Source organism: Zalophus californianus, chromosome 2 (assembly GCF_009762305.2).
Source record: "Zalophus californianus isolate mZalCal1 chromosome 2, mZalCal1.pri.v2, whole genome shotgun sequence".
NCBI classification, from domain to species: Eukaryota; Metazoa; Chordata; class Mammalia; order Carnivora; family Otariidae; genus Zalophus; species Zalophus californianus.
In genome coordinates this window covers 185,792,582-185,812,665 of record NC_045596.1, presented here as the reverse complement: position 1 = coordinate 185,812,665, position 20,084 = coordinate 185,792,582, and the positions used below count along the sequence as shown (strand labels likewise).

The 20,084-nt window shown below is 40.9% G+C and overlaps 1 protein-coding gene across 3 annotated transcripts in view; it reads right to left on the bottom strand.

Moving 5' to 3' along the window:
• The window catches only part of FAT1 (FAT atypical cadherin 1), a 126,368-nt gene that overhangs the window by 37,427 nt on the left and 68,857 nt on the right, over positions 1–20,084 (bottom strand). For all 3 annotated transcript variants that reach the window (XM_027599211.2, XM_027599213.2, XM_027599212.2), the window contains exons 4-7: positions 8,479–8,540; positions 4,852–5,181; positions 4,287–4,497; positions 1,927–2,066 (exon numbers count right to left, since the gene is read on the bottom strand). In XM_027599211.2, the coding sequence (XP_027455012.1) occupies positions 1,927–2,066; positions 4,287–4,497; positions 4,852–5,181; positions 8,479–8,540 (743 nt within the window). The remainder of the gene's footprint in view (positions 1–1,926; positions 2,067–4,286; positions 4,498–4,851; positions 5,182–8,478; positions 8,541–20,084) is intronic.

The following is a 20,084-nucleotide window of genomic DNA, read 5'->3' as shown; positions in this document are numbered from 1 at the left end:
CAACAATCCCTGCCCTCAGGAAGCTTTCAAGCTTGGCAGGTGATGTCTTACACATACGAGGCATAATGAGGTTCTGCATATTATCAAGTGAGTTATCAAGTAAGTCTTTAGGAGTCCAGAGTCGGCACGGGATGTTCGGAAAGCTTTCAAGGAGGAGGTAATAAGGCTTTGTTTGTGTAGGTCTTAGGTTGGTGGATCAGTGTACACTGAGATGGGAGTCGCGGGGAGACCTTGGTCAGAGACATGAAGGCAAGAAGTGGCATCAAACACCCTGTCTTTTTGAGACCAGAGCAGGGAGCAGGGAGAAGGCGGCATCCAGTACGCGGAGCCTGGACTCCCAAGCAGAGGCCTGAGAGCTATATATCCTGTATGCCCTGAACTAGCTGATCCCAGGAAATTCACCTGCCCCTCCTCTTCCTAACCGGGCAGACCCCTCTGGTAGCGGGCAGTGCGAGGTGAACTGCAGGGACAGAGAACAGAGACAGGGAGGGGACTGCAGTGTCCAGCAGGGAGTCCACACCAGTGCTCTGTGAGCATGCGTGGACAGCAGCTCCACGGGCTTTCAGCGCCAGCGCCCGCGTGCTACACCTCACTTACCCTCAGAGTGCCTGGGAGGACAAAATCACCAAGCCCAGTTCCCCAAGGACCAAAGGGAAGCCCAGAGGGTTCCAGCCCAGGGACAGGATGAGAGGCAGAGCCAAGATTCCCAAACCAATCGACCCGGGCGTAATGCTGATGCATTATTTGAACTGATACAGTTATACTCTTCAAACCTTTCAAAATTTATCCTGTTAAATTTATTACAACTCTGTGTTTTTCTCCTCATTTTCATGCTCTAAAGGCTAACTTCTATAATGAGAAGTTATTGACAGAAGTGTAATTTTAATACTGTACTAAAACTTTTACATGACAATCTCAAAATGGCCCCAAAGCATCGTACGTATGTCAATTTTAAATACACTAAAAATCACAACCATGTGGAGAAAGGAAGGTCTTTTCATAACTGGCTCTGAATCATCTACTCATTTGTTAATTGAAAAGACATCACAGACTCTTTTATTCTTCAGTGCAACTAAATGATTTAACAGATGATCTCTCTCATTTGAGATTTAAAATAGTATCATCTAAAGATAAAAAAAAAACTGGAATTCAGAACACTTTATCTTCTAGTATTTAATTTCTTCCTTTGTCCTTCAGGACATAGCAGATTATATGTAAATCTCAGCTTCCACCATCCTAAGGTAAGCTCTATGAGGGTAAGATTTTTTTCCCCAGTATTCAGCTTCCAGAACAATACCTGGCACATAACAAATGTTCAACAAATTCTCAAACAGTCCACACTGAGAATCAAAGAGAATTTAATGTATCAGGTTTTAACATTTAAATTTGAAATCCCAGTAATCTGGCTCTCTCTTAATCACCAGATAGGAACAAATAAAGATGTTAAAGGAATTACGAGAACAATTTTTATCATTCATTTTATACAACCCTTATTAAAGTAGCCAAAAGAGAAAAAAATTTCAAAAAAGTGATTTAAAAGATCATTAATCACTATAATGACCTTTAATGAAAAGGACTTGGACAATTCATCCCCAAGAGTGATACAAGTTCTACTACCAACACTGTTCAAAATCGGTATAAAGTTGAAAGATTTTGATAATCAGAAGTGGGTTGTTGTTTTTAAGTCTTCTTTCAAAATTTCCAAGACTGGTTAATTACAGGCCAAACCTACATCAAGATTTGCAGTCAATCTTCTTCCCCTAAATACAACTCTTTGGTGTGCACATGTGTAAGCTCTGTCAACACAGTGACTCTGCCTGGGAGCCTCCGAGGGCGGAATCAGCCGTTCATGCTGCCTGTGCACCATACAATCAGAAAGTTGGATCAGTCCTCCTCTGACGAACGCATCGTTGGTGATTCACTTACCTGTGTAAGGATAGTGGTGCTTCCATCTGTAGCTTCAACTGTGAGGTTATAGTTTGATTTCTGTTCTGCATCCAGAGGTTTGGCAACAATGATGGTCCCGGTGCCTTTGTCCACATCAAAGTGACTGTCATAGTTGCCACCTAGTTTAAGTTAGGACATACAGAAAAGTATGAGAATCTGTCATTTCTTCGGTGGCTTTCTAATTCTTCATGACGGGGAAAAAAAAAAACCCACTTCTGATATACTGCTGAAGGTGATTCCAAGGAGCTTTCACTTTGAAAGACAAGAAAAGAAGGGCCAATGAGAAAGACAGTGGCTACGAATGCAAACTTGCGCCCTAACTGTCACGGGAAGCTACTGAGAGGAAAGCAAGAAAGCAACTCCGAAGATGGAGAACCATTGCTAATATTGCCAATGATTTACTTTCCATTTGCTTTTTCAGGGGTTCTGAATAGGTCTTTAATTTATATATCCCACTAGCTATATATAACATCCTTTACTAACCAGAGTCAGCCATTTACATGTTTAATTACTCAGAAAAAATCTGTGACACTTGAAGCATACTGCCCTAATACATTAACCATTAAAAACAAATGTTAACTCTGAAAAAAATCGTGGCAGTTAACATCAATTAGTCCTGGCTCTTCTATACTTAAAAAGAAATGTTCCCCATTGTTGCCAAACACAAAGCTTAACGAAGCAAAATTTTCTGTGCTGCGGACATTATCCAAATGCATTCCCAATTATGTTCTAGATAAAACTCTTTCCACATCCACTGAACTTGAGATACTTTTATCAATGAAGTGACATGGAATGAAAATAAAGTCTTAATGTCATGATGAGGTTCTATTACTAAATCTTACCAAGAAGTAAAATGACACACACATTAAAAAAAAAAATCTTCAGTGAAACCTAAAACTAAGGATGGTCTCGGGATGTCTTAGAAGTCAGCATGTTTGCAACTGGAACGGGTGACCATGGGCATGCCACGAAAACAAGGGGCAATGGAAGAGCGTCACTGGAAATAAAAAAGGTTTTAAAAACTTGATGCTTTTCTTTTAGATCTCATAATCTGAGGCAAATTATGGGATCTCAGCAGATACCTTCTGCTGAACAGTTCGGGTCACAAGTCATCTGAAGGATGGAAAACACTTCTCTGGCCAGTGCGTCTCCTGGCACAGCCACAAGGAAGCAAGCATGGAAGGCAAGCACAGAACAAGGGAGAGAATCGATCGGACCTGCCCCAGAGGTGGTCGGCGGTCCGCACGGCACAGCGGGGGGCCTGGCTGCGCTGCGAGCGTGACGGGACTTAACAGGGAGCAAACAAGCGATTTTGGCTGTAGTTCACTGTGAAAATCACCTTTCTTCTTTAAAACCGAAGGAAGGGATTCAGAGATGTGGATGACCTCTACGATTTCATACACTGCCCCAAGCTGGGCACGCAGCCGAACCATGTGGCGGGGGAAGCGGGAGAGAGAGGTAAAGCCCGTACCCCCCCCCCCCCCCCCCCCCCCGGCCCCGGCGGCCCCACTTCCCAGCCACTTCAAATGCTGACACGGCAGTTCGCGGGGAGGGAGGCTAAGGGCTGGAGGAGGGAAAAGGAATCTAAAGGACCAACTAGAGATGAGTCACAATCCACACTTATGCTTTTAAAGATCCTGATGATTAAAATAACATGAGGAAATAGCATTTAAAAAACAAAGACGTCGAAGTTTAATGTGAATTTCTTTTTTTTTTAAGTATGGGAGAGTAAGGGAATACGTTCTACGTCTAAACGCAAGTAAATGAAAAGGAAAAACGAAAAACTGACGTAGGCATATGATCTTTATCACAGGGTCAATGAATCTCCTGACCCCCACTTCCCACATTCCCAGAATGTGGTAAATAAAACTGAGAAGGCCACAGTTAGCACTCTCATTTTTAAGTTATGCAACTAAAATCCGTAAGATTATTCCCTATAAAATACTGACATGTGACAGTTACACAGTTATTTCAAGCATTCAAACCATATTCACTAAAAACAGCAATGTGCCATATGTTATGTATCAAGAGGGAAAATTAAGAAGTTGTGTTTTTGGACCAAAACACTCAGGTTTCTAACTCCTTCATGTACTTTTGAAAACCTTATTTTTACATTAAGGATATGGTATATGCACCGCCCCGATTTTAAACAAGTTTAGTACATGCTGGATATTAGAAAACATTTTGCAATCAAAATACTGCAATTTAAGACAAACTCTCCATTTCTAAGTCTGATTCCCAATTTTAAATGCGGAGATGTATACAAAAGTCAGGAAACCAAAAAACAGGCTCTCCTCAGTGTAACCTGTGCAAGGACGGTGAGAACTGTGAATACTCACCAGTGATGTCAAACCAAAGAGGCGTGCCGGGAGGCTCCGCAGATATCACGCCAATCATGTGAGCCGCCGGATCGCTTTCCACGACAGTAAATGAAAAAAATGGTTCTTCAAATGAAATCGGCTCCACTGATGGTTTGGGTTTGGAGATCCATTCAATATGGAGTCGAGTGGTTGACGACTTTTGGGGGCGACCATTATCAACCGCCTTAATCTATGAAATATAAGCAGAGGGGATGAAGGGAGCCAATTAGAAGTTACATCCTATAACCGAGGCACAGACTGGTTTGGTCTCAAACTGAGCCAATTTCAAACACTTAAGTTTCTGTTATTTGTATATTCCCCATGTTTAAGGTTTGATTAAAAAGAGCAACCTCTTCATGCCACAGGCAACATAGGTAATAACTGGAGCAACAGCTGAGAAGGCCAAACGAAAAGCCACACTTCGCGACGTTAGGTCACAAACACCGAGGCCACTTACTGAAGAGAGAGAACGTTTTCAGAGAAGTCACATTAAGATCAGACAAACAAAGTACGTGAGAAAATCAAAGACTAGATCCTAACTCACTGAAAGAATATCATATTCTCCAGCTCCAGAAAACTTCTTGGATGAAACCACTCCGGTTTTGGGCTCAATAAAAAATTTGCCATGTTCGTTTCCATCTTCAATGCTGTAAGAGATTTCCGCATTGGGACCTTCATCTTTGTCCGTAGCTATCACGCGATAGATGGGCTCGCGCTTGGCGTTTCTTTCTCGTTCCGGTCTTTCCCGCTCTGGGAGTCTGATTTTGTAGAACTTCTGTAGGAACTGAGGTTTGTTGTCATTTTCATCAAGGATTTTCACAATCACTCTTGCAATGGTGGATTTGGGGGGGGTACCATTGTCGGTCACAGTAACCTGTTTTTGAAAGGTAACAGATCAACAGATGTTTTTTAAAATATAACTATATAAAAAGTGACTGTCTTGCTCCTAATTAATGATAAACCGCATTTGCAGAGACCTGCAGAGTTCACACACACTATGACACACACCACCTTCCCTCCTTTGACAACAGCCCTGTGGGGAGGCAAGACAACGATGTGTCCTGTTCCAGACAGGACAGGGGGAGCGAGGCGAGGGCCAAGAAAGAGGCAGCGTGAGCCCTTGGCTCTCCCCTCACCACACCACCTCTCCCTGCACTCCTACAGCTATAACATGGATGTCACCGAAATGGCAAGCTATCAAAAACAACTTATTTTTATGCCAAACAGAGTCGGCTAAAGAATAACATACACTCTATGCACTTAAAAATCAGATCTCCAGGGGCGCCTGGGTGGCTCAGTCATTAAGCGTCTGCCTTCAGCTCCGGTCGTGATCACAGGGTCCTGGGATCGAGCCCCAAGTCGGGCTCCCTGCTCTTCCCTCTCCCACTCCCCCTGCTTTTGTTCCCTCTCTGTCTCTCTTGGTCTGTCAAATAGATAAATAAAATCTTAAAAAAAATAAAATCTCCACATGCTGCATTAAAAACTTTCATTTTTAAGCCTCAAAAATAAAGCAAGCTAAATCATCAATTTAAAATATATGTGAAGGAGCATGCCTTTTAATACTAGCTGTCATCATTTTGTTTTGTTTGACTCTTTTCTTGTTCAGAAGTCCTCCACGTTTAGTACAGCAGATATAAAAATTTTCATTTCAGACCCATTTATTAAGTAAGATTTTCAGTAAAAGAAACATAAAGTAATGGTCATCCTAATTATTCATGTATTCAGCTTACGAATAAAAATCCGAGTCTTAAGGACTACAGTGGTGAATGCTTCCATATGAATGGTCTCTCCCCGAATCAAATGTCCACTTTTACTTTGGTGTGGACATTAAAAGCAACGACCTTTGGAATAGCTATTTTTCCCTCACCACATCCTCCAAAAATAATGGTTGAAATAATAAAAATATTAAAGTATACTGGAGTTTTCTGTGGAATTTTTTTTAAAAGCTTGGTGAATATAAATCCTGTTGTTTATAGAAATGTGAATATATCCTGATGGTACTTGCCAAGAATATTTAAGCAGTTGCTTCAAGTATATGATTTACCTCCCCACATTCTCAAAATAAAACAAAATGTACAATTATTACTTCCTTTTGATCAATTCTCATATGATCTTCAGGGAAAAGAGAGAAAATTAAAGAAAAATACAAGCGAGCACTATGTTTTGTGGTAATCATCACCAAAATGTTCTTAAGGCTGGGTTCAAGAACCAGAAGCCAGTAACACAGCTTTTAACATGGGATTGGGAAAAAAAAACTCTTCTTTAAGATAGTCAAATCAATGCTGGCGTTGGTCCTCAAATCCACCACCATAAAGGACTACAGAAAACATACAACATACGTATGACAACCCATTACAAAGGCTTATTTCCCATCAACGTCTTCATGCTATCCGCCAAGTCCTAAGTATCTTGTACTTAGGACTCGTACTTAGGACTTGTACTTTGGTCCCATCCAGCCTCGGACATTTCCTGCAAAAAGGCAGCTCTGGAGGGAGGCACACAACAAACAGGTGTCCAGTGTGGTTCTAACCAGGGTGCGGCCGCAGCAAGATGCCAATGCCTGGGGCCTGCCGCCCCAGAGAGCGTACCACCTGCTTCCTTTCTTCAGGAACCATATTCTCCTTCTGTCAATCACTGCAGGGACCGAATCAAAATTCTAAACTCTGCTCTAACAGAAAGAAAATGAATTTAAGGGAACTAACTGTACAACTTATGACTAACACTCAGATGTAACACATGAAGAGATCATGAACTCTAAGGGCACCTGGGTTGCTCAGTTGGTCAAGCATCCGCCTCTTGATTTCGGCTCAGGTCATGATCTCAGGGTCCTGGGATCGAGCCCCACATGGGGCCCTGCGCTCAGTAGGGAGTCAGCTCGAAGATTCTCTCTCTCCCCTGCCCCTCCCCCTGCTCGCGTGCGCGCGCGCGCTCTCTCTCTCTCTCTCTCTCTCTCGCTCTCAAAATACATAAAATCTTAAAAAAAAAAAAAGGCAATTACTAACTGTAATGGTGGTTGTGAAACCACCTTTTCTAGACAGGATATTCATGTGTACACACTATAGAGCTATAAAAAGTAAATATTTTATTGACAAAGTTAGAAAATTGACTAAGGATGAAATGAAATTAAGCAGGTAGAATTATGAATAGTGATAATATAAAAAGGGAGAAGTATTAATAAAAATAATTTAATAAACCACAGTTTTGGACTTTCTCAAGTACCCAAACTAGTAGAATGGAAGACTCGTGCAGGTAACTCACAACCCAACAAGCACTCGGTCTTCTCTGGCTCCAATGATCAACAGTGGCCCTTAACGTGCAGTAGAGGAAAGTCAAGAGGTTTCATGTCTGCTCTGCTCAGTTTCCCTCTCCAAGGGAAACTCTCCCAACTGCCTCTTCTCAGCCTCTTCCTGGCTTGTAGGTCCTGGCACCCAGCAGTCGCATCACACCTGACCTCGACATGACCCTCTACCTTCCCCCTCCACGTGATTCCTATCCCTGCTCCTGAAACGTGCCTACCATCCACCAGCAAACCAGTATATGGCAAGCCGTGTTTCTCCTTTCAGGGACTAGAAAGGCATTTTAAATTAGCCATGAGCACGAGAAGCCCGTCAAAAGAGACCATCTTAGAAAAGCACGTATCAGTCTTCAATCTTTTATTTCAGAAATGTTTAAAAACCACAAACTTTCTACAATTCAGTTTAGAATGCAAAAACAATGCAATTACTTAAGAACAACGACAAAAACCAGAAACTAACCACAGCCGAATTAGATCTATTAATATTATCATAAACATATCCCGAAAACAGAATACTAAGGAAAAAGATGAAGAAGGCATAAAGAGAAAGTATCTCTTATGTAAATGAAAAGGAAACGTAAATAATATTGTTTCCAGTTTGTTTGCTCTGTATGTGCACACAAAAATTAGAGTGGAACTTACACAATGATCTTGTGTTTTGGGGATAGAAAGGGATTTAAGGGGACATGAACTACGCTCACAAAAGTTTCCTTTCCCTTTTATTTCCCTTGTTAATAATGACCAGGAGCTAACATAACAAAATCATAACAGTTATGAATACTAGTGAATGTGAAGAAGAATGCTCCTTCCCATGATATTTATAAAACTTTTAAATAAGTAAAAAAAAAAAAAAAAAAAAAGAAAAGAAATGCTTACTTCTAATATATGTTCATCTTGCTGCTCTCGGTCTAGTTTCCTTGACGTCGTTGTGATAAGACCTACAAAATGATTAACAGTTCATTAATCCTTACAGATAAAGTCAATTTTGTAATTGACTGTCACTGACACCACACTGAGTTTAAAAGTCTGAGCAAATCTCTGGATTCCAAAGGGGGAAAAATTATTAATCCAGGTTCAATTATTTTATTTACAAACAACATACTTTCTCATTTTAATGATTCTTAAACACAGTAGACAAATGACAGAAGGATGAAGAAAGTGGCAAAACTGAAATCAGTTACATTTTTTGTTTGTTCAGTGGTCTGAATAAACATTTTGTCAGAAGAGATTTTTAAAAAGATGAAGCTATCCAGGATTTCAGATTTCTCTCACTGCTGCAGTGATGATTAACAGTTGACAGAAAAATCTTCTATAACTATATTTAAAAGGACCACTGGAAAATTTAATGTTGACTATGATTTATTACCTTTGAATCATTTACCCTCATAAAGTGAAGAACGGTTATAAAAGTGATTTTCCAGGAAATACTGCTCAAGTATCAGTTAATTTCCAATGAAAGGGAAAACAAATGATCCTCAAAGAAACGCCATATTCTTTCTTTGATTTTTCTATCAAACTAGAAAATCTATAGTTTCACTCTCTCTCTAGAACTTTTAATAACAGTCGGCTAAACTGTCAACATACGTTGGATCCTGGAAGACCATTAAAACTGATTAAATATGTTCTGTACTTCACAAAACACAAACAAAATTCCCCCGACCGCTAAAATATCCTCTACAGCCTGTGTTGAATGAATCCGATGTCAGATTTGAAGCTCAGGTAAAACCTTATGTGGCAAGACAACTGCCAAGAACAACCTTTCTCCTGCCCAGCTTTTTGTTTCTTTTCCCCACAGGGAAGTATTTCAAATAATTTATATTTAAGAACAGACTAAATCGGTATAACTGATTTCCCCCTATTATCCTAACTAATTTCAGGCAACTACCAATTGAAGGCTATTCAAAATGCTTCTCTAAAATGTGTAAATGAAAGGTTCGTGTTTTCATTTAATTTGAAGTATTTTTTTTTTTCTCAGTTACGAGGGATCTCAATCAACATTATCTTCCCCACAATTCAACGAAGCAACGCGCTCTTGTTAATAAGAACAACGAAAGACTATATTGTAGACTAGAATCTGCGGTTTTTCCCAAACCATCCTTCTAGATTAAAAGGGGAGGAAAATGCTTCACAATGCTTAATGGTGTGAATACGCTGCTTAATGTGGCATGGGTTTGATTTTCATTAGTCAAAAACCTTTTAAAGTTAATCCCTCTTTTTTCCTATCAAAAGTTTACCACTTTCTGATTGTGATTTTAAGTAGTTCAAGGAGGACAGGAAATCACTGGGATTAGTCCCATCTAATTGTCCTAATGTGCCCATCAGAAAGTTGTTAAGTTGTTATCAACGGTAACATCAAGGGCAACTTGGCACATTCACAGCACAACAGTGTGCTGCTTCTGTAGAACATAATCACTCCTTGCACGAATATCCAAATATCCGTCAGCAAATACGTTTCTGCAGCAAATAAATAACTATCCATTAGCAAATAACAGTCACCACTCCACAATTTACTTACAGCACACCAGACAGCTCACAAAGGGAAGTGCCCACCTCCCTGCTACAAATTCAGAGACAAAAAGCAAACCTAGGTTTGTAGTTACTTCCACTCTCCATATGTTTCAAATTAATTCTCCGTTAACGCAAATGGAACATTAATTTCATTTGAGTGCGATGAATTCTACTGTTCCTTTTTTACAGGTTTTCAGCCTAGTTGCTGCTATGCACTCCTTCCCCTCTCAGCCTGGACACCATTTCTGAGGTCTGCCCTGAGGGCCTGGGGTCCTGCTACTGAGTGCCAGGCTCTGACACTGGCTCTACCACAACCTCACCCCGCAGTCCTACAGTCACTCATCTCAAGGTCTTCCTGAGAACAGAGACTGCCTTCCTTGTATATCCTGGTCATCCTGCTATACCTCTGTTGGCCTAAAAAAATACTTAAATGTGTGAACACATGAATTCCTTAGAACCATAAAAGAGCAGCATTAAAACTAGGTGTTTGAGTGACACACACGCAGAAACTACATGTGGAAATAATGCTACACATTTCTAGTTTATATGTGAGCTCACAGAAGACGATTTAACGTGCATTTAGAGGCCAGGGGACACGGAGAGGCACTGACCCCAAGTGCAGGGTAGCAGCCGGAGGTGGACAGATTCGGGTTACACAAGAGGGTGTGAAGAAAAAAAGAGAACGGTGGGCCAATCTTACGAAAGTAGGGGACGGCCATGTTTAGAAGCCATGAAGAAGCCGAGGAAGCATTTGGCTGAAAGAAAACCATGTGTCCCAGATGCCAGGGACAGAGAATCTGAGGGAGGAATTCCCTCCTCCAAGTACGCCAGAGAAGCTTAGAAGAGAAGCTAAAACAAGAGCCAGGGAGGCAAGAAGGAAGGAGACCAGGAAAGGGAGTTCTTTTATGAAGAGGAGACTGTTCTGCAGGCTCATGTGGAGTGATGTTATGAGTGAGCACAAAACATGAGGGAAGATGGAGATCTAGACCGGAGCGAACCAATACGGTAGCCCCCAGCCTTGTGTGGCAACTGAAATTTAAGTTACATGTAAAATAGCTCACTAATACAGAAGACATTTCAGACTGACAAGATGACCTTTTTTCCTAGATTCACAACACTCCTGCCAACAGAAATCCTACCGAAAGTGCCACAGTGTTCTTTCCCTAATACCACCCCCAGGGGGAGGCTGTGCATGTGCGTTGGGGGGGGGGGGGGGGGGGGGGGGGGGGCGGCGGGGGAGCGGTGCTGTGCCCCCTAAGGGGAAAATTCATGCCTCTTGTGGAATTTGCATACAAAATGAACCCTAATGAGAAAACACAATTTCCTAATGAAGCAGGACAATACCAGAGGAAAACTGCGGATAATCCTGGGAATTACGTTTTACCTTACAGCAGTGGACCGCACCAGGAGCCACCCAAATATGCCACGCTCTGGCCACACCAATTCCACCATCAGCGGTGGAATTCATCATGCATCTCACGTTTCCTTTCCACGTTAATTCTGTACATCTCAATCCTGCTAATCCTCCTGCCTGGCCTACTTGACAAACATCTGTATCAAAAGATGAATCCAAAGTATACTTTTCCTAGAGCTACCATACGACCAAAGATACAAATGCAGTGATCTGAAGGGGTACGTGCACCCTGATGTTTATAGCAGCAATGTCCACAATAGCCCAACTGTGGAAAGAGCCAAGATGTCCATCGACAGATGAATGGATAAAGAAGATGTGGTACACACACACACACACACACACACACACACACACACACACACACACACACACACACACACACAATGGAATATTATGCAGCCATCAAAAGGAATGAAATCTTGCCATTTGCAACAACGTGGATGGAACTGGAGGGTGTTATGCTGAGTGAAATAAGTCAATCAGAGAAAGACATGTATCATATGACCTCACTGATATGAGGAATTCCTAATCTCAGGAAACAAACTGAGGGTTGCTGGAGTGGTGGGGGGTGGGAGGGATGGGGTGGCTGGGTGATAGACACTGGGGAGGGTATGTGCTATGGTGAGCGCTGTGAATTGTGTAAGACTGTTGAATCACAGACCTGTACCTCTGAAACAAATAATACATTATATGTTAAAAAAAAAAAAAAGAAGATAATAGAAGGGAAAAATGAAGGGGGGAAATCGGAGGGGGAGACGAACCATGAGAGACGATGGACTCTGCGAAACAAACTGAGGGTTCTAGAGGGGAGGGGGGTGGGGGGATGGGTTAGCCTGGTGATGGGTATTAAAGAGGGCACGTTCTGCGTGGAGCACTGGGTGTTATGCACAAACAATGAATCGTGGATCACTACATCAAAAACTGATGATGTAATGTATGGTGATTAACATAATAAAATAAAAAAAATACAATCTTAAAAAAAAAGTATACTTTTCCTACATACCCAGGACACGTTATTAACCCTGTAAGTATTAAATATCCCAATAAGTATATCCATTTCCTTCATTTTAAACAGTTGTGCTCATCTGTAATATTTAATACAAAATCCCAGGAGGACATATATTTGATAGAAACAGCATGATACTTCAGAGCTAGAGAGAAACCTTAAAGATTATCGAGCCCAGCTGTCTGAGCCAAAGAGAAGTTAAACTGTCTCAAGGCCACCAGCAGCGAGTCATTATCAGAGCCAGAATTCGAGTTTAGTTTTCCCGAGGCCCCGATGCGAGTGTTTGGGGTTTCTTTTTCTCCCCATCACCTCACACTGCATAATTTCCTGCACTTTGGTATTTCAAGTCTCCATAAACTCTGAACTACGACTTACATAAAGTTTAAGACACACACACACACCAGCAAGTTAATCATTATTCATTTAGTAGGTCAAAAAAGCAAATCAGAAAGTAAAACAGAGTGGACAAAAGCAAGAAAACGTACGTGCAAGTGCTCCCTTTGGTAACTCTGTGCTTTATCTTTTCGGCAGAGCGCTATGAAATTAAAAATAGAAATGAAAAGAGAGAAAGTTTCTTTCCTTGGCCTAGAAAAACATCGCATTGTGTAGACCAATACTATTACAAATGTAGGTGAACTGAGGTAGCAAATACATTATATTCTCAACCAGTAGCAGCTACCAATTTACCCCAAAAATGTATGTAAAACTAAGAAGCCAACCTTTCCTGTGTTTGATGATCATTAAAAAAACTATTCATAGCTTTCCAAGGCCACATTAGAATTTAGAGAAGAGAATTCATTTAAGAAAAGATTGTTAGATTAACTGTTTCAATATAAAATTTTACTCTTTGACTTTTCTTATAAATCAATACCAAAAACCATCTCCAAACTTCCCAAAGTTTAAGAGATCAAATGGACGTCACAAAGCAGGTAGCACAGAAAAGTGAACAGCAAAGAATTAGGAGGTGAGGATCATGTGAGACAGTCCACAAAGGAGGAGCTATATTTAGGTATCATTCAACTGTTCTGTGCAGTGCACTAAGAATGCAGAGATGATTAAGACAGAGTCTTGTTTTCAAGAAACAAAGGTGAAGGCAAAGACCACATTCAGGAAACAATACGGAAGTTAGACTAGAGTGTAGGGTTCATATAGAACACAGGGAGAGAGCAAGGGCCCTGTATTCCAAGAAAGCTTTAACTTGGCAGGATGATGAGACATTTATAGCCTAGCCATCTACTGTTCCAGCAGACAACCAGCCCACCACTCAATATGCAAGTGAGGCCATCCAGGACCGGGCAGCCTCAGAGCCTGCCAGCCAAGTGACCACCATTGCATGAAAGATGGGTCAGGCCTGAACAAGACCAGACTGCCCAGCAGAATCCTCCACTAAACGCGGTTGTTTTAAGCCACCAAATTCTGGGATGGTTTGCTATACAGCCAGAGCTAAATAATGCATCCAAAGACCTCATCTCCAATTGTTATCTGACTTACTACATGCCAAGGTATTATGCTAGGGGCTTTAAATAAATTATCTCATTTAATCCAGATGTATATAAGTGGTGATATCTGTATCATAAAAAATAAATTTTAACATTTTTACAGGCTGAGAGAGATTAGATTGCTTACTCAAGGTCTTTCAACAAGGTGGGGGAGTTGGGAGTTCAATACACCCAGAGCATCAGAGTCTGAAGTCCACAGTAAGAATGAGGGAAACGTGGGGAGGAACTGAAAGATTTGGTTCTATAAAAAATGGTTTGAAACGTCAGTGTTGCGGATGTAACTAGACAAAAGCCAGAGAAGAAGGAGGGGAAAAAAATTTCTGAATAGGATTAAGGTCCAACCACAATGAGAGAGCAAATACTGATGATCAGTGATAGAGGAGTTTTTAAAGAAACAAAACTGGGTGGGGGCGGGGGGAGGAAGTCTTGGTTTTAGAGGGAAAAAAGTATGGCCTTGTGTTCACCTTGCTTGGCAGGAAATTTACTTTGAACCATTTTCTAATTACTCTACTTGAGAATAAGCAGAGGAAGGGGAAAGATCAAGGAATGGGGAGAAAAAAAGTCTACTCACCTAATTCACATTTCCCATTACTCTGATTATTTTCCTCTAACTCCTGCAACTACTTTGGCTTTTGTATCCTTTTGCTCATTTTATAATAGTTCATGAACTACAGCAACATATATTCTAGAAAAGCAGGTGTCCAACAGAACTTTCTGTGATGGGCAAGTTCTTCAATTTGCACTGTCCACTATGACAGCCCCCAGCATATGTGGCCACTAAGCACTGGACATGTGGCTGAAATTTTGTTAGCTTAAATAATTTAAATAGTCAGTCATATCTGCTCTTTTAGGGAAGATCCAGTTTTCAAAGTATCCCTGTCAAAACCAAAAACTGACACATACAATACCTAAAATCTTGTCCTGTGGTTAGAATTTGAAACAGTCATTCAATGGCAAATACATTTGCTATCAACATCTAAATTCTGTAAATATCAGTCTTAAAGAGTGAAAAGGCAAATATGTCCAACATTCGGACATGCTGGTGCCACCGCTCCACAATGCTCCCCCCTTCCTTACATCCCTTCCCTTTCACTAGTCTCCTTTTTCACGGGCTCAGCTGGGGACGAAGAAACCTGGTCCTTGCTGGTCGTTTACAGCTTCACCTAAACACCTAAAAATCAAGTCTCTGTGTTTAGAGACTTTTTTTCGGGGGGGGGGGAATCAATATTCTACCAACTTATATTTTTGGTTTCTGATGATTTCTAAGAACTAAAAATTAACCAAGGACATGTGTGTTCATAAGCAGTGATGATGTCATAGGCTTACTAACTCAGTCACCCACTTGTTCAGTCTGTTTTAAAAGTTACTCAAACTATTTTTTTCAGAACGTCTTCCCCAAACATGTCACTCTGAGACACACATATAAAAGCCATGTCCTTGAAGGCATGCAATTCATTTAAGGAAACAGCTCTTAGACCTAAAAGGTACAGTCAAGTATTAAACTATGGTCTCATAGCTCACTTTTTAGGCAACCTAATGGTGTGCTTCCAGGGATCCGGCTCCGGGCTAAGCATTTTATATAGGTCATTGTCAATGAATAATCACAGCAACCCCATAGGGGAGCTACTAATAGACTATATTAAGATATTTGAGGCTTTTGAGGGGGTAAAATCACAAGGCTAGTAAGTGGCAAAGCAAAGATGTAACCCTAAGTCCATCTGACCCCAGAGCCCAAACTCTTAGCTCACACAAATAACTCTTGAGTGTGTAGATCATAATTACCTAAGTTAATATGTATAATGATCACACCACAAAATTATTCAGTGAACACACAGGAGTTTCTTACATTATTCTAGGATTACCTCTAGGCATCCAGTCTGGCTCCTTTTGTGGATGTCCTCAAGACTCTGTATCCTTTTCACAATGATTTATTAACCACAGCAGTACTGTGACTAGCCCTTGACTGTAGGCATGCAGTTTAGATCTATTATTTTCAACCATTTTCTCCACTGATTCTGCTGAAACACTTTAATATATTTTGTTCTTTACTAAATTTAAGAACTTTAATGTGGCACATCTGGTGGTAAAACATGCATTTAGTTTAAGACTTAGGCATCTTCAGTGAGGACACGGTGATTTCTTGTGGAGTTGCTACTACCACGGTCTGGAAATCTGGTTTCTACCTTTCTACTTTCAACCCCTACCTTAGCAAGGATTGCTCCCAAGACAATGAGTGTGCTTTAAGAATCAGCAACACTAAGCACAATTAAAATAAAACCATAATACCCCAGTGAGTAGGCTATAAAAACAACATTGCTCAAGCAAGTTTTAGACAAGTATTACAAAAACTAAAAAGGTAATATATGTATCTATGATACGTAATATGTGTACACACCTTCATAAAAGGCTAAACCCCAAATTACTAGTGGGTGCCCTCTGAGAAATGGAATGAGAGCCAAAGGAAGAGAAGACAAGGTACTTTCACGTTTTACTTAATACAGTTCTTTATTATGGAAATCTTTTAACAAGTGTATTATTTAAAGAAATTTGAACATGAAAATAGTTTAAAAAATCAAGTGTGAGAAGACAGAAATGTTTATTGGTTGGAAACTAATTTTAGGCTGGAAAGTCTTAAATAAAGGATTTGCTTTTTAAATCTGGAGTATCCAGCCACATATATAATAAAAAATTAAAACTTAGAAATATGACAGTAGATCTTTTATCGTTTTTCCCAATACTTCTTTTTATAGAGAGAGGGGAGAGGTGGAGGGAGGGAGAGGGAATCTCAAGCAGGCCCCACACACCCAGGGCGGAGCCCGACATGTGGCTCAAAACCTCCAACTCATGAGATCGTGACCTGAGCTGAAATCAAGAGTCGGAGGCTAGCGACTGCGCCAAGGCGCCCCTCTAATATATTTTTTAACAAAAATTTAATGAAGTGTATCATACTTTCTAAAATGTACTCTTCCTGTAAAAACTAAGCTTGCTAGAGCCAAAGGGTGTTTTAAAAGAAGAGGAAGCAGACTCTCAGTTCTGGCGGGAACCTCCTAAACCACTCTGTTTGAGAACCACACGTGAGGTAGGTCTTCTATTTAATTAATATATAAAATACGCAATATAATATTGTACATCAGTCGTATCTTTAATTGTATTATTTTTCATAGTCTGTCCTCCCCCACAGTAAAATAGTGAAATAAAAAATGCCTAAATATTTTTCAATAACCCTATTAATAATTATAAATACTAGCTTAAGTCCTATTAGAAAGTTGTTTCAACTAAAAACCAAGATGGAAAAACCCTTTTATTCTGAATAAACCGGAACAATTTCTCGCTGCCTTTTTTTCCCCCTCTCTTATCTTCCTGCTCTTTTAAGAGTTCATTTAACAAGCACCACGGGCCTCAGGGTACCATGAGAATAATAAGAGAAAATGTTTCAAAAACCATTTGCCCAGTAAAATATTCTCTGTCAGGAAAAATTTACCTGTGCTTGCCCTACATTTGCCACAACAATCTTTTCTAGTTTAGCCATAATGACCTCTCATTCCTCGAAATACATTACAGGCTAAAAAAAAAAACAAAACAGTAAAATGCCTACTGCCAGGAAAAATTAACATAAACCCTACAAAATAAACAGAGAAGGTATGAGAGATCAGAAGTTAAACAAAAGCATTTTAGAATTTTACGGGGTATGCATGCTAAATTCTGGGCTCCTGGATGATTTTTTTCTTTTTTAAACTTCCATGGTGCATTACTAAAATATAGCCTGCTTTAAGTTCATTAAGCTATCACGCATATGGAACACCGGGGAGGAAACACAATTAGTACATATTCTCATTTTTTATTTTTTTTAAAGATTATCTATCTATTTATTTATTTATTTGACAGAGACACAGCGAGAGAGGGAACACAAGCAGGGGGAGTGGGAGAGGGAGAGGCAGGCTTCCCGCGGAGCAGAGAGCCCGATGCGGGGCTCGATCCCAGGACCCCGGGATCATGACCTGAGCCGAAGGCAGACGCTTAACGACTGAGCCACCCAGGCAGCCCTTTATTCTCATTTTTTTAATGAAGTATTAAAGCCAGGCAAACAGTGAGACAGGAAAGCGTGAGACAGGAAAGCATGAGACAGTAACCACAGAATGCCATGTAGTACATACCTGTCACTCAGCAAACGGTTTTCCATAGAACATTCTACCTCACAGATCTGTTCCCGACCAGCTTTAGGAAAAGGAAAATGTGGGGCGCCTGCTTCTCCCTCTCCCCCTGCTGTTCCCCCTGCGTGTGCTTGCTCACTCTCTGCCAAATAAATAAAATCTTAAAAAAAAAAAAAAGGAAAGGAAAGGAAAAAGAAGAAAACAAAACGAAAAGAAAAAAGAAAATGATAATGTTCTCAGAACAAGGCTGATGACTGCAGTTTACAAAGATCCCAGCTCGAGTCCTGAGGACTACCACGCCGTGGGTTGGCAGAGGGTACCGCAGGCAGAAGGGAGGGAACCTAGACCAAAGACAGCATTTCTCTGCTCCAACTTTAAAGACTCCCCTTCCAACAGGTGAAATGAAAACCATTTGAATTCCACCATTTTTTAAATCTTTGTCAACTGTCAAGGGAGTCTTAAGCAGCAACCGCACACTCGGTACCACGTGTGGTTCCAGGATGGATATAATAAATGAATACGGGTTGTCCCGGCCCTCAAGCCCTAAGCCAAAACTGAATGCCCACCCCGAGCCGGCAAAGAAGCACCCACACTAACAAGGCAGAGCGGACTTGGAAAGACAGGCAGGGAGGCTGGGCATCGCTACCCCAGCCCCATTCTAAAAATACAGATCGCCTTCTAGGCCGAGAGAGAACGCTCCCTTTTCCCCAGACTTATCACTCCACATCCATCCCCTCGGAGCTTCAGACTATGAGCTCAGAGACACTCTGCGGGACTGCGCCGTCTTTATTTAGGTGGTGCTGGAAGACTGCGTGTAACCGCACCGTCGAGAGCCCCTCTGGCAGCCGCGGCCTCTGGTCCTGGTGCTGGCAGGAGTAAGCTCAGAGCCAAGACCGGAATTCTGTTCACAAGCTGTCAAGGCTGCAAAGGTGCTCGGAGCTCGCTCCGCTCAAGTTTTCGGAGTCCCAGAGAAAACCCTTAGAAAATGAATCAAATGACCAATCTAAAGTCACACACAGGTAGTGGCTGCGTAGGAATTTATACCAATTTATACCCTGATGTCTCCAAGACTTCTCTTCTGGCTTTAATGCTATTTTACTGTTTCTTGTCGAAACCTCATGGTATTAAAACCTAAGGTAAACACAAGATCAAAAGCCAAATGCAATTTACTGGGAATTGCCTTCGACATTCCTATAAATGTCAGACAGACCAGAGGCAGAGAGGGAAAGAAACCCAACCCATTTCATGAGGTTCACATCACGTTGACAAAAAAGGCACGTAAATGGAAAATCTTAAAATACTGGCCCTTAAGGTAATTTTAACAAATGATATTCAGCAACATATGGGGGGGGAAACAACCCAGAATACCCCTTAATAAAACTTATCCTAAGGATTCAAGATAAACAGATTTTAGGAGGAAAAGCCTATCTACTTCAACATGTGCAAAAAAGGCACTGAATAAAACTTTACTTCTTTCAGACTCTTTTTTTATTTTACTATAAAATAAAAAAACAAGCAGGAGGAACAGACAAGAAAAATCTTTTAAAATATCTGCATGTCTTTGGCAAAAGACCACAAAGAGGTAAACTTTTTTCCCCCCTCCTTAAATGAATTCCTGCCTTTGTAAAGTGACTGGTCCTTTATTTCCTTCCTTTGTGGCTATCAAATGTTACCGGAAACCCTTGGAACTTGTTTGCAGCTGTAGCGACTTCCTATTGCACTTTGTTTGGACTCCGTTCCAGCCACCATAAAACGCCATTGACTTTGAGGGGGGAAAAAAAAAATATATATATATATAGAGAGAGAGAGAGAGAGAGAGAGGCCGTGTGCTACTGGACTAGAACACGGATGAGTACCCGGCATACTTGCAAAACCTGTGAGTCATAGAATTTTAAGTCTTCACC